This window comes from Protomyctophum parallelum (genome assembly GCF_964188405.1).
Source record: "Protomyctophum parallelum genome assembly, chromosome: 21".
NCBI lineage: Eukaryota > Metazoa > Chordata > Actinopteri > Myctophiformes > Myctophidae > Protomyctophum > Protomyctophum parallelum.
The window spans coordinates 36,526,370-36,542,278 of NC_139713.1; the positions used below are offsets into that span (position 1 = coordinate 36,526,370).

The 15,909-nt window shown below is 44.2% G+C and overlaps 1 protein-coding gene across 1 annotated transcript in view; it reads left to right on the forward strand.

Annotated features, from left to right (window-relative positions):
• Positions 1-3,465: 3,465 nt before the first annotated feature.
• LOC310879189 (uncharacterized protein) overlaps positions 3,466-15,909 on the forward strand; it is a 131,276-nt gene continuing 118,832 nt past the window's right edge. Inside the window, exons 1-2 of the mRNA XM_083793650.1 lie at positions 3,466-3,859; positions 14,710-14,780. Of these exons, the coding sequence (XP_083649776.1) occupies positions 3,807-3,859; positions 14,710-14,780 (124 nt within the window). The 5' untranslated portion in view covers positions 3,466-3,806. The remainder of the gene's footprint in view (positions 3,860-14,709; positions 14,781-15,909) is intronic.

The following is a 15,909-nucleotide window of genomic DNA, read 5'->3' on the forward strand; positions in this document are numbered from 1 at the left end:
CATACAGCGACTCCCGGAAAATAATCATATTTGATACTGGGACTCTAGGGCTACAACAAATGCCTTAGAATTTGCAAATGCATTAGAATTTACATAATGAGAATTTGGCCAATCTGCTATTAAAAATGTCTTAAAAGACCTTAAATTGTCACTTCAGAAATGTGCAGATACCCTGTATACACTACTGTATGTTGGTTTGTTTACTGTTGAGTGAGAAAACAATGTTGCACATTAAGCTACTCATGTGGGGACCCCCCAAAATAATTTGGGAACCAACCCCCATTTTGGGAACCAGTTGCCTACACATGTCACCAAGACTGCGAGTAGTAATATATGGAGATGGATGACCCTACCACCCACCCACAAAGCCTCTGACCACTTCATACACAGGAGTGCACAGTAAAGTCGTTAAAGTCTGACCGATTCCAGTTTTTTGGGCGCAATGCCAATCCCGATTTTGGACGGTCCTAGACCACCATCTACCAATGTTTTGACCGATATTTGATGAACAAGCAAACAAGTAAATATAAAATACACACATACTGAACTTTGTTAACCACTTACGTAAGCCCTATACAGTTTTTAAGTGGTGCAACCACTTCCTTAAGTGACTATGTGTGTGGCTGGCTGGCTGGGTGGGTGGCTGGGTATGAGCACGAAAATAGCATGGTTGTTTCTCACCACCTGTTGCCAACCTAACACACACACAAACACACACGCACATATTAACTGTATATATGGTGATTGTGGGTGTGCCAGTACAGTACAGTGACAGTACAGTACAGTAGAGGGACCCCCACATGGTAACTGTCATTTCTCAACCGTTTCGGACGCGGGGCGGCTCGCCGGAATCGTTCATGTGGGTCCAAGCTATAAATGGCATTAAATGGGGGTCAGTAGCCTCTGCATGTCAAACTGGGGGTCCTTTTCAAATGGGGTCTTGCCCTGATCATTAATTTCAGGGCAAGACCTTGCGCGTGCCGACTCGGCCCCCAGCCTGGTACCGTAGTCAAAATATGGCCCTTGAGGAAAATTAATTGGGGAACCCTGAGTTAGACTTATTAGCGCCCCTCACTTCACACGGGTGGGATTTTTTCTGAAAGAGCTGGATAATGTTTTTAAAACTTTTAAAACTTTTCAAAACAGGGATGCCAGGTTGAAAGTGGATAAGGTGCGGACATATCGACTGCATAATGACAATACAGATTTTGTCCAAAAAAAGCCAAATAATGACCAACTAAATCAGGGGTTTTCAACTTATTATGAACCAGAGGCCACCACCCTGACTGAGAATCAACCTGGGGACCACTGCTGTGTTGGGAGAGGGGGGGGGGGGGTATGGGTGTGGTGTGGAGGAGAAAGCTTGAAATTAAATAATGACTGTTAATGGGCTTCATTTAATTTGTTAATTTGTTGTTCGAGCTGAATTAAATCAAGCCCTTCAGAGCCATTATTTAACTGAGATATTGGTCCAGAGCTAAAAAATAAATAAATAAATAGATTGAGAACCACTGATCTATTCCTTTACCATGGATGCCCTTATTCTGTTCACTTAACCTTCCATATTAAACTCATGTTAACTGATTCTTTGCACCTATATGCATGAGCGAGCAGACACGTGATTGATTATGGGCAAAATTCCTAATAATGGTGACTCAACCAGGCAATCCGGTACAGTTTCCCTTGAGATTCTACCTCCCTTTTCTGTGGAAGTTATTGACGCCACACTTCCCAGTAGCAGACATCATTGACACGTCATCATACGTCACCAGGTCATTTACTGCACTGTTTCTCAACTAGTGGTCGATAAGATTTTAATTTGAGGCAATCAGGATGGAATATGAAAAATCTAACTGATCCAGCTTGATCACATGACTATAGAGATACTGTGTACCGATTTGCCGTTCTGCTCTGGCATCCAGGGAGTGTGTGTGTGCAGTTTGCGAGCCTGTGATCGAGTCAACGGTGCCAGAGATTAGCTGCTCGCAGACAGGCGGACGGTAAGGGTGCAAAACAGTCTCGGTCATGCCTTCGACCCAGACGACAAAATAAAATGCAAATCTTCACTTTCCTACATTACTTAATGCATTAATGCATGTACAGGGACCACATGCAATGCCTTCACGGACCACCTGTTGAAAACCCATGGACTAAAATCATCACCAGATTCGGTCCATTTGTTTGTACACACACACACACACAAAACACTAAAGATTTGACTGTGCTGGAGCAGGAGTGGAGGCACAATTTCTCAAACAAAAAGCCAACGTATCACCACATAAGTGGTGGACATGTTTGTGAAAGCTCAAACAGATGTCAAGTTGTAATTACTGGCACTGGTGTCAATATGGAGACCTTTGGTAGGCTGAGTCCTGCAGTGGGCCTGGACCATGACCCGTGTTAAGGTTAATGGCAGTGCTTCCAGGTGTGTCTCTCAGAGAGTAGCTCCAATGACACCTCTCCAAGGAAAATACCTTCACCGAAATGCTGATTGATGATGATGCGGCACATTAGAGAATGCTTCATGACTGACCAACTTGAACAGAACATACACACACGCACGCATGCACACGCCCGCTCGCGCGCGCACACACACACACACACACACACACACACACACACACACACACACACACACACACACACACACACACACACACACACACACATACGTATACATGACTGTGTTCTGTTTATCTGATTCACACAACTTCAATTGCAGTAGACCTATATTTAAATGTATTTCAGTGGGCCATTTGTATCAGGGTGTGCATATTTACGTCATTAAATCGTATCATTGGATATTTTCCCTAATGAGCATGAGCATCACTCTACAGATTATAATTTGTGGTAAACTTGCCTTGGTATCCCCACAGGCCCACACAGACGTGTTATGTGTTGCATATGGAAGGAAAAGGAAACAACCTCAAGTTTACAGTAACTTTAGTCAGTTCCAAAATAATTATGTAGAAATTTGGTAAAACAATTTTGCAATTGCAACTCAGATGGATCCAAGCATGAGTCAGAGTGCTTAATTCTTAATGACTAATTGACTACTGTATGGGCAATCATTTCTTAAAATAACCCCAATTATCCCAGATCTCGACTCGAGTCAAATCGTCGAATAAAAAGGTGGACAAACAAGTAGCTGCTACAAACAAGTCCCTTGTGAAGCATTTTCTGTGTCAAGTTAGTCCGTGTACTTTTCGACCCAAGTTGCTGCCCAGTGCCCACCGTCCACCACATGACGCCTTCTCTCTCATCAGAGAGCGCACCAGGCCATGTTTTTTCTGTTCACCGGGACAGCAGTTTTGGGTTTTAGCGGGTACGTGTGGCCACCCCCTGGAGAAGGCGTGTAGTTGCTCGGCTCGCCGCTGGGTTTGTAACTTGACACCTGGCTCTGAGTCTGCGGTGCCTCTGCCACCGCTTACCCACAGAAAGGCTATTTAAAAAGGAAAAGGATGAGTGTGCTGTGCTCCTGACTCCGCAGTCCGTAACCTCTACCAGGAACTCGACTTTCTTTCTGACTGCACGTCCCTCACTCTGGATCGGCATAAATGAATGAATCACAGGGGAATATCGAAAGACAACCACCCGGGAACATTTTCTGTCAAACCACCCTGCAGAACGACCCAGGAATTTATGTCGGGATTGATAGACAAATCAATAGGAGTCTTTCCCCCTGGAACTTCATCTCGGGCTTCTCAAATGTTTAGGACGGAGCCCGGTGCATTCTGCCCCCTTGCAAAGGAGTCACGCTGTGATTAACGGATCAGGTTTTTGACTGCCAGGACAAATGAATACAAATGAATTTAGGGACCCGAAGGAGAGATTGCAGAACCTCTCAACTCGACACAAAGTAAGTGTTTTCATTACGGTGGTGATCTATATGTTGATTGGATGGACGAATTGGGACCAAGCCATTGAATTATGTATTTATTTACCCCCCGCGGGATAACTAGGAATCAGCTGGGGGCAATGATGTTATTGTAGCCTACTATGGGACTGCATGGGTCCTATGTTTAGGCTCCTCATCATCCGCGCGCGTACCTGTGTTGTGCCGGCTGGCAATAGTCCAGCTCAACAGTCAATAAACTCGCATGAATGAATGGTGTCCACTGTTGACCAGCGACGCTCTGGCGTTCAGCCTATCTGTTTGGACATGTCGAATTATTACATTCGTTGGATGGCTGATATATAGGCCTCGATTTATGTGTTTATACATTAATGGCTTACATTGCAATGAAGTCCATTTTTTGCCGTTTACGCACGAAACGCGCGGAGGACCATCGACATTGACAGTCAGCAACTTTTGGTTTAATTAACCCATGCATGCACAGTCGCTTTTCCAATCCTCCTGACACAGACAGAGTCAAACCATATGCTTTATTGAGGTAGTAGAGATAATACAACAATTAAAGACGCATGACATTTAGCCTCTTTTACAATTAATTGGAACTCTTGAAGGATATTTCCCCCTCAATCTTTTGCGCGTTAACTGTTCCGCCTGCCACATCATGCTGATTTAGCCTAGGCCTATACTATTACTTTTAATTTACATGTTTATTATTTAGCGACTATTTAGCAACCTACGGCTATGGGCAACGATGCTGCTGCATCTCATGACCAACACATTGCAGCCGTTGCCGTTCACTCGTAGCTCGCAGAGTTGCAACTTTCCCCAGTGTGTGTCTGTGTTTGCGTGTGTGCGTGTTTGCGCGTGTATGTGTGTGTGTGTGTGCGCGCGCGCGCGCGCGTCAGAGAGAGAGAGATCATACAGAGAGAGGGGGCTGTTAAATGGCTGTGGCTAATATGCTATATGACTGCACTGCATGCAAGAAACAAACTACATCTGTAAGAAGTAAGAACACCTTTTAAACAGCTGGATTTAGTTGAGGTGGTGAGTTCTGGGAATGTCTACTAGTAGCTAGCTATAATAGCTGTTAACATTATCATTAAATACAATATAGGATTTTCAAGGAGTTGTGGCAGTGAGATTGGTAAACATCTCAATAAATGAACGCACACCCGGATAACTATACACATAACTACAGTAAACAACTTAAGGAAGTACTTGAAATGTCTGGAGGTTGACCACTCTAGAAAGCAGGTTTGCCAAATGGCTTTCAGAGTATATTACCATAGTCTTCAGACAAATTATTTAGAACCCCATGAAACCGAACCCAGGTGTTCCTATTTGGGGCTTTTTTTCTCCCACATTCTTTATTTTATTTTATTTTTAAATAGCCAAGCATAACGGTATCTATAGTGGCATTTTTTGAGTGACTTTTGTGGTGAATGAAGGGAGGTACCTACATTTGCCATATATAATCACACCAACTGCCCAGTAACATTTCTGGTAAAGCAGTTGAGTTGAAACATGGTGGGGTATAGCTTGTTATCCAAGAAAACGGGTAAAGCTAAAGGTATTTATGTTTACGTTTTTTGTCCACATGGTGTCACTATCTGTGCCTCACTAACAAACATTTGTATTCATTCTGCATTTGTCTTTGTTCTGCCCTTAATTTTAACAACCCCCAAACTAATTGAGTCATCACTGCACTGATGACAATCATTTTGTTTAAGCTGATTAAGGCTTTGTCATTGTGTAATTATGAAATTAAAGATGTCATTCATATCACCTTCATGCAAATGTGACACCAACCTTGTGTCACATTTGCCGTATGAATCACTTTAATTAGCCGATTTAAGCAGTCCCGATCAATCATGTTCACACAATCACACAATGCAGGGCAAAACTAGGGCTGAATATGTGATTCCTAACCTTTCTAAAGCGAATATACATTTGTTATTTTGACCAATATGTATGGTAGCATAATGCAATATAACTAACACAACTAACCCTGCTCTTCTAGTGAGAAATGTAGATCCTGTGGTCAGGTTCACTACACGGTAGCAAGTAGTACTGCCTGCAGCTCAAAGAGCAATATCCGCCCTGTAGGCCTACAAGCAGGTGTCCTCTATTAGCTCAGTGCTAGAAGTTTTGGCACTCGCACGGGAGACCGGGGGTCAAATCTAATGGCTTGCAGCTTTAATCATATACATGTATAGGGCCTTTGCTGTGACAATGTCCTGTTTGTCCACCATGTCCATAACAGCAGCAGCATATTAAGTTTGACCTTTTTCAGGTGGTTTGATGATAAATAGTAGTCAGTGGGTTTGTCAAATGTGACAGAATGCTTGGGCTGTGGAAATATGGTGTGTGTGTGTGTGTGTGTGTGTGTGTGTGTGTGTGTGTGTGTGTGTGTGTGTGTGTGTGTGTGTGTGTGTGTGTGTGTGTGTGTGTGCGCGTGCGCGTGTGAGTGTGTGCACGTGTGTGTGCGTGCGTAGGGGGCATAGTTGTCTTTGGGACATATTTTAAGGAATAGATGAACATTCCAAGTCAGTTGAAGTCAGGGAAAAGGTGCTAACCTCAAGATGGATTTAGACTTTATTGCATGGTGGTGTCACAAGCCAAAAAATAGCAGATCTACAAGCTCACGACATGATGCAACACGTTTTAAGCTTGTAGATTGTCTGTGTTCGGCACACAACACCTGTGAACAACAAAGTGTAAATCCTTCCCTATAGGGCTCCTCCTTTCATTTCACCAAATTTGGGTGCAAGTGACTTTTCTCTCATTCTCTGATTGGATGTGAGTCTCATGAGACAGTCAGCTGTTTGTGTAGATACTTCATACTTGCACGCTGCATGAGAAGAATGTGTATACTCACTGTATTATGAGAGGAGACTGACACAGTACAGCATGCATGCTGTACGTGTGTGTGTGTGTGTGTGTGTGTGTGTGTGTGTGTGTGTGTGTGTGTGTGTGTGTGTGTGTCTCTGTGTGTACATGAGAATGAGTGAGTTAGTGTCATTGAGGAAAATCAAGAAAGGCCAGAAGATTATACCGACAGAAAAACTCATCTGACCACACATCAAAGTCAAACAAACAAAAATGGTACTTAAGTAGGTACTTAAAGTAGTTATTTGACTTGTAATAATAGGTTCAGCCTCTTTTGGTGCTGTTTACACTACAGTAGCACCTATCTTGAAGGTGCTATATCCCGACCTGAGGGCAGGCCGATTCTAAAAACTCCTTCTAAATCCTGACCTAAGTTTTCTGAAAAACCTAAAATAATAGCAAGAAGAACAACCCCAAAAGGGGTTCCCGGATTGAAAGGTATTGTTACATATAGGGTGACCAGATACAAACTGTTCATGTGAGGGACAGAAGTATCGTTTGTGTGGAACAAGTAGGACGGGACGGGGTTAGCAACGTATTACTTAAGTTGCTATTAAATGTCATATTTGACCAGAGGCCTAATATTGCCTATTATTTTCTTAATAAACCCATCTGGCATCTCACATTTTGTTTTAAAATGGATCATGGGTGCCGGTATGGTCAACTTTAGCCTGTAGGGAATATTTCTCATGCTATTTTAACAAGCTTAAAAACACATCTTGCAGGAATGGAGACAATGAGAGCTTTACAACAGAAAGCCAACTATTAGGGGACTAACTATTAGGGCATTTGAGCCTGCCAGTCACAATGTGGGATAGGGTCTCAATTTGTGAGACACCTGAAAAGTCTTGAGGGAAATGAGGGACTGTCCCACGCAAAGGGGGACATCTGCTCACCCTAGTTATGTATAGGGGTTCCTGGTCTAAATGGGATTATATATAAGCTTATAAGTACTTTGTTTCATTGTATGACAGAGGTGCTATGTCGCACCAATGTTTTATTGTCATAAGATAGTTAAGTGGAGATGTCATTATCCAAATTCGAAACCTTTCGATTTCAATATGTAGTTCCTTCATGTAGATAATTTCCCCACTTTCATTTTGCCTGTGCAGTCGTGCAGACCGGAGATTTCAAAGGCTAGATAGCTGTTTAGCAGACATGGAAATGTTTTACATCTGTGTCGTGTGTCCTGACTCGTGATTGGTCGAATGCCCTTCCGGTCTGAAGAGCAAACAACACAGGACTTTACTATGTGTACGTTCACTGTTAGTATGTCATGCAGATGGGCAAACACACCCCTCAAAACCTTTGGAATTTGACAGCAAAGGACATTGTGGTTTAAAATTCCCTTAAAGCATTCAAACGTAAGCTTACTGTAGCTTCTACGATGTGTCAACATCATGAAGAAGGCAATTACATGATTACAGCAGAGCAGAGTCTGGCACTTTGAACGATGCGTTGAGTAGCTCATAATAAAGAATGTAGGTTATGGGGTGTCTAGCCAGTAATTGATGAGTTGTTAGGGGAAGTCTTGTTCTGCTGGCCTGTATTTTGCCCACTCAGCTCCGCTGCTGTGCAGATCCCCCTGAGCAGTCGTGTCAGACCCGTGGTGTTGCAGTGTGAAAGCCGCAACAGAACGGGACTGTGTGTGGATGTCAGCTTTATTGACTCTCCGAAGCAACGTCTGGCTTCTCGCCACCACCTCACAGCACCCCGAAACTGTCACACACGTTTCAGAAATGTCACCTCAAAGAAACCCAAAACAAACTGCTGAGACTTTTGAGGAAAATACAAAATGCCAAATGAAAACAAAAGGGTTTTTCCATGGCAGCACGTCAGAGTGAAAGGATAGCGAGTCCTTTTGGCTGTGAGTGTGTAGGATAATTCTCAGCATTTATGTCTCATTTCCAATCATGGATCTCTGCCTATAGCAGCTCAGACATACTGTATATTTAAAGTGTAAAAAAGAAGAACCTGCTCCATTGGATGTAATGGATTCATGAGATTTCTACCTGGCATCACTATGTTGGGCACGTCAAAGGACAAATATGCATTATTTTGCTGTCTTAGCTTGTTGGATCTTTTATAACCCACAGAGAGATATAATGTTTGACCGCAATAGCATTGATCGATTACAAAAAAAAAAAATCGAGATACAATGTTTCCACCTGACAGTGACAGTATCTTTGTAAGCATATACCGGTACTCTTAAACATATACACCCACCTCATTCATGCCCCCCCCCCCCCCCCACACACACACACACACACACACACAGCGGTTTCCCAGCCTGCACTGCTTCTAAATGGAAATGAATGTGGTCAGAATGAGTTGTTACTAGACACCGTTCAAACGCACGCACGCACGCAAGCACGAATGCACGCACACATGCACAAGCTAAGCACACACATGCAGATACATGCACACTTCCTGCTTTTAATCACCGATGTGCCATTCTCCTCTTAAGGTTAGTAGTGGGGAAAGCATGGATAACATTAACATAATTCTGGAAATATCTCCTCTTCCAAGACAGGGGAGAGAGAGAGAGAGAGAGAGAGAGAGAGAAGAGAGTATACAAACAATGTCTTTGTGTCATTCAGTAATCTGTATGCACTATATGCACGTCATAACATACAGGAACTTACAGTATATTTACTGTATATTTACTGTAATCTGTATGCACTATATGCACGTCATAAGATACAGGAACATACAGTATATTTCATAGTTGTTCTGTGTACCCCACCCCCACACTGTAGCCCTCAACCCACAGCTGCATGCTTTAAACATTTCCTCTGTGTGTGTGTGTGTGTGTGTGTGTGTGTGTGTGTGTGTGTGTGTGTGTGTGTGTGTGTGTGTGTGTGTGTGTGTGTGTGTGTGTGTGTGTGTGTGTGTGTGTGTGTGTGTGTGTGTGTGTGTGTGTGTGTGTGTGTGTGTGTGTGTGTGTGTGTGTGTGCGCGAGTGTATCTTAACCACTTTTGGTCATTACATTATGTTAGTGCTAGTAGGAGGATTGATAGATCAAGCTGCTGTTATGTCAGAGGCTGTGAATTCATGTTTTTGAGTTTTTGAGGTGATGACCCTTATTGACCCATATCTGAAAGTGCTTCTGCAGAGCCCAGTGCCCAGTTCTCAGTAGGGCATTCATTCACGTCATTCACGGGGGGGGGGGGGGGGGGTGGGGGGGGATAAATATTTGTACATTTAAAAACTATGTACATTGGTGACTATAACTATATATAACCTGATTTGAGGCCTACAAAAATCTTATCATCTAGTCAACTAGTACCAACAAGGTGGATTTACTAGTCGACTAGTTGCTTCATGCCCTAGTTCTCAGGCCCAAGCCGCCCAAACCACAGCTGCAGCTCCTTGCAACTACTCACAACTCCTTGCAACTAAACAAACCACACCAATGCAACTCCTTACAACTGCCATTGGGAATAATGGTTGCAAGTAGTTGCATGTTGCAAGGAGTTGCATGGCGACCCTCTGGTGTGTTTAGGGCTTAAGAGTGAATGAATCCTGTACTATAACATTAACATCCTTTAGAGATACATGCACAGTCCTGTAAGTAGACTTAGAAATAAAACTGGTGGCTCTTATTTTGAAGAGGAAGAGGAAGTCTGTTTTGGGTGTAACCAAGCTGCCATGACAGTTTGTGATTTTGTTCCAAGCGCTAGCTAGTCAAACCAAGTAGTAAACAAGAACCCACGTGGATGAGACACAAGCTTTTATCCAAAGACAGTTCATATACATTTACGATAGGCCTATAAAGAAGGAAAAAAAACACGCATCTGTGACTCAAACAATGTTCACGTACGTTAAACATGGAACCTCCGTGGCATTAGGTGAGTAGTTAATTTTATCTGTCTCATGGTGGCTAAAGTAACGCAGTGCGAGCACCAGGCAACAACTTCTGGTGCTCCTCTGAGAGCTAGCCCAAGAAAGTTACGTGCACCCCTGATCGCAACTCACCAGTAATGCTGTACGAACGTACAGTACGACAGTGTATAAATGAGGCTGCATGTGTACATTGTCAGTCGGCCTTGCAACTATTTGGTGGCAGTGGCTCAGGGGTAGACTGACCGGCAGGGGTAGAGTGACCCAGTTCAAACCTGGGCTCCCCCAGAGTTAGTGTCGCGTCGAGGTGTCCTTGAGCAAGACTCTGAACCCCCAATTGCTCCCGATGTCCAGGTTGGTGCCTTGCATGGTTTCCTCCGGCATCGGTGTGTGAATGTGTGTGTGTGTGTGTGTGTGTGTGAATGGGTGAATGTAATGCACAATCTCTGTAAAGCGCCTTGGAATAAGGTGCTATATAAATGCACCTTTTACCATTTGGATATTATTTATAGTCAAACAACAGTGGGTATAGTGAGAAATATGCTTCTTATCAACAGTGAAACATTTACAGCAGTTAACTTGAGCAGGGAATTTGCCACAATGGTACTATCCCAGTAGTACTTCCCAGGCCAGTAGTCTGTGTGCAAATGTGGAGTAAAGCAGTGAGTCCAAGGACAGAGCATGCAGGTCCTTGTTTATGTGGCTTTACGGCTTACGGGCAATGGACTGACCGAGTGGTGTTGTACCGGCACGCACCATGAGTCTGTGGCTGAAGGTGCTCCTCTCGTTCACCATGAGTCTGTGGCTGAAGGTGCTCCTCTCGTTCACCATGAGTCTGTGGCTGAAGGTGCTCCTCTCGTTCACCATGAGTCTGTGGCTGAAGGTGCTCCTCTCGTTCACCATGAGTCTGTGGCTGAAGGTGCTCCTCTCGTTCACCATGAGTCTGTGGCTGAAGGTGCTCCTCTCGTTCACCATGAGTCTGTGGCTGAAGGTCCTCCTCTTGTTCACCATGAGTCTGTGGCTCTCGTTCACCATGAGTCTGTGGCTGAAGGTGCTCCTCTCGTTCACCATGAGTCTGTGGCTGAAGGTGCTCCTCTCGTTCACCATGAGTCTGTGGCTGAAGGTGCTCCTCTCGTTCCCGCGTTCCAGCTCATCATAGAGGGGGTGGGAACAGGAAGGGTTCACCAGGATAGCTTCCAGCTTCCTCCTCAACCCCCCACCCCGCCCTCTCCATAACCACCTCCAGATTGTCCAGTTATTACTCCAAGTACTTCCCTACCATCTCGTTCAGTGTGTTAGTGTCCCTTGAACTGTGTGTGTGTGGGGGGGGGGGGGGGGGGTATTGTGGCAACTGCTACCTGCTGATGAAGGTGGCAGTGGGAGGAGGGGGTATGTGGATGATTGTAGCGTTGTTTGGGAGAGTGGGGGGACGGGGGGGACAGGGGGGACTGTCGGGAACCCGGCATAGTTGCAGAGCTCAAGGGGGGGCTGGGAGGTTGGACCTGCTGAAAGACGGGTTAAGCTCATTGGCACGTGCTATAATTCCCTCCACCACAGTTTCTGGCTGCCTGTAATCCTCATGCCCCCCCAGAACCACACACACACACACACACACCCACACACACACACACACACACACACACACACACACACACACACACACACACACACACACACACACACACACACACACACCTCTAGATTTTGTTTATTTGGACAGATGTTAGGTTTGATGTTTACCTGTTATGGGATAGTTCCTTTGAGACATTGTTGACATTGTTCTATTTGCACATTACTCATGTGACTATATGTATTTACCTTGTTGTCTGTGTTAACCCTGGTCTAGGGTTCATTCTTACTCTGCATACTCTGATCTCGCACTCCTTCAGCTAGAGGGCCAAATTGTAATTGTAATTCCTGTTCAACAGTGCTTGATCCAGGACTTGTGGTTATGAACATGAGGTCATCTCCTCACAGAACTTGATGTGATACACTGGCAGAGTCCATTGATGGTCTCTGATGGCACAGTCTGTTAGTGTTATCCTGAAACTAACCTTCACCCACTCTGACCCAGAGTGTTATTTGTATATTTCTCATACATTTCTATTTTGCTTTGGTCATTTGCATTCGATTTAGTAAAGTTTCAGTTGGTTTCCAGAGGGAGTTTGATTGTTTCAGCATAGTTTGTTTCTTAAATTTGTATTAGTTCATTATTATTATATAGGAGGGATTGATCAGCATGCATTTTGGGGGGAACATTTGCGAAAAACAGATAATCTACAAGCCCACAACATGTCATGTTTGAGATGGGCAATTTCTTTGCGAAGCGACTTGGTGTAGACGGAAGAAAAAAAGTGCTGCAAGTACAGTTGTAACTCAGGTCCGTTTTTACCAACAATAGTTGGTACAAAAGTTTGTATTGAAACTCGACACTTTCTGAAGGCATCACAGTAATGTAGAAATCCCAGTCTCAATAAACATACATCCTCCTGCTTGTTGTGTTAAACTTGAAGACTAGACTTTTTTGTATTAGTTTTATTGTGTGTGTGTGTGTGTGTGTGTGTGTGTGTGGGGGGGGGGGGGGGGGGGGTGTGCGTGCGTGCGTGCGTGGCCCTTGCTACTAATCTAACTACTTTCAGCATCATATTTCTTGTGCATGCTGCCAGTAGTTCAAGGAACATATCATAATATGATATGTTCCGACATATTATGTCAGACTCATGCATATCATAGTATATACATCATAGATGACTGAGCAGAGCACCTGAATAACAAACTGAAAGAAACAAAAAACATGATAGTATGTGAGAACCTGCACTGAATGATACATTATTGCAGTGAAACCTAAATACTACTGCAGGAGGAGGCTGGGGCGGTGGAGGGAGTATGATCACTGGTAAGTCAGTTTTGGTTGTAGCGAGGGATCAGAGTGAACGTTATCTCCTTAAATAGACTACACAGTTAATTGAACCACTGAGATTGTGACCACAATGCGATTGGAGGGTGAATGACTGTGGAGGGACTTGACTGGATATGCTCCATGCGTGTAAGAGGGTACAGCCGCGTATCTAGATGTCGGTAGGCCCCCACGCCTCTGGGCCACAACGCAGTTGCGTTGTCTGCGTCATGCTAGTAACGCCCCTGAGAGTGTACAGTACAACGTAGTGAACGTACAAACCTGATTAGGTGGTGATCTGACGTACAGAGGGGGCAGAGCTGTGTGACTGGACACCTCCTTGACATTTGCATACAGCAGGTGCATGCCATGCATGCTTTTATTATTATCCCTCTCTTTTCTCAGGACACATACTTGTCAGGGCTTTGGAGATGAAAATGGCTAGTGACCATGATAAATGCACCGGGGTAGGCCTATACCTCTTCTCTAATCCCCCAACCGTGGCGTGGATGATGTCACTAGCTTGCATGTGCCACTATGTGTATGAGAATTTGCGGTGCAAATAATGTGGCCGCCCTCAACCCCACATCAAACACTTCTATGTCCAGGACACAGACGCCTTTCTTTAACCGTTAGGCTGTGGTTAACCATCTGGAGACCACCAGAACGGCAGTCCCGTCCCCCCCTTGGCCTTGCCACTGTGTCTGTCACGTACGGTACTGTCAGATGATCGCATGACTGTGTGAAGCCGTCTGGTGTCCAATCTGGAATATTATCATTTAGCCATGTTTGCCTGAAGCACAACCATCTAGAGTCCCTGTATTCACACTGTTCCTTCACCAGTGTGAACTGTGGTGTTTGTATGTTTGCTTGTTGATCAGTTCCCAGACATTCCCCATGACTACAAATGAGAGACAAGGTTTGAATCTATTCCTGATCTGTTCGCATGCACTTCTCCCTCACACACGCCCCATATCACACATCCATTGTGCCGAACTTAGTCCTCAGGCTTGTGTGTATAACAATAGAAGGACGACTCGTGGTCACGGTCAAAGTTGAGGTTGCATCCATTGTTCCACCAGGTTTGACTAAAAAAATCCCACTTGTGTGAAGTGGGGGGATATCATAGGCCTATGTGAGGCCATGTGTAGGGTTTATTCTATTGATTAGTTAACATGAGCATGTCATAAATATTAACTGACATCTTCTCTTGTCTTCCCTACAGGAGAGCCCTATTGCTCTGCACCATTTTATATTGTACTTGTTACCTGGGACTTGCACAAGTACACCCTGAAGGTAAGACTTCAACTCACCTTGACTTTATGCTACGCTAGCTACCACTACTGCACACTGTGAAGTCCCTTGTGTTCCTTTAACTTCATTTAACTCAATTTGTAACAAAAGACCTATCACTGACAGCTAATGTTGACTCAGCCAGTCCACCAGGCAGGAAACCATTAGGATGACACTGCATGCTAACTACCTTTGAAATTATAAAACATAATTTTCAAACTTTTTTTTTAAATAGACGAAGTATAAATCAGGCTTAAGTGTCAAATGAGATCTTGAAACAGGGAGGGAAGAGCCTTGACTTGGCAGCTTGCTTGCAGGCCACTCTAGCTTCATTATGTACTAAGTAACTACTAAATATAAGCTACGGTATGCTTCAACCATAGCCTGGCCAGACTAATATCGCTGTGTAGATATTGGTCTGGAATCTCTGTGTGGACCCTGCATTTCCAAAGGGCGAAAAATCTGCCAAGGGGCATTTCTTTTTTTTCCCCTCTCTGCATAGTAATAGTATACTGTAGGACTGAAGCTACACAGTTGTGCACTGTGTTTTTCAGTAAATAGTATCTGTCTGTGTGTGGACAGTCAGGAAGCTTGGAGCCAAGAGGGAAGGTACAGAATAGATAAACGTAATAAGTTCTGTGCTTCACCGCCAAGTTAAGTTCTGATGCCGTCGTTTACTGTAGCGGAGACCACACAAAGAGCAGAATGCATGACACAAATACGTCTAGACCGACAAGTCAAGGAGTTTGGTTTTCAGGCTATTTTATAAAGCCCTAATGTTTTGAGGTAACGGAAAGTCTTACAGACTTATACATCACATGCTGAGACCATAAAGGATTGGCCATATAACAAGGACATGACATTGTGGCTGCATGCTTCTCTCTCTCTCTCTCTCTCTCTCTCTCTCTCTCTCTCTCTCTCTCTCTCTGTGCTTCATCTCATGTGGAGTGGAGTGAAATGTGCTTCTGTTCCATGGAAAAGACTTTAGGTGCAGTGGTAAAAGAAAAGCCAAAAATCTGGCTTTTTTAACTGACCCCTGCTAACAATGGTGCTACAATAAACCCCAGATGTACATATGCGTATGATGAAGTATGAACTAGTATAATTAGGTGCTGCAGAGCTGCACGTTGGT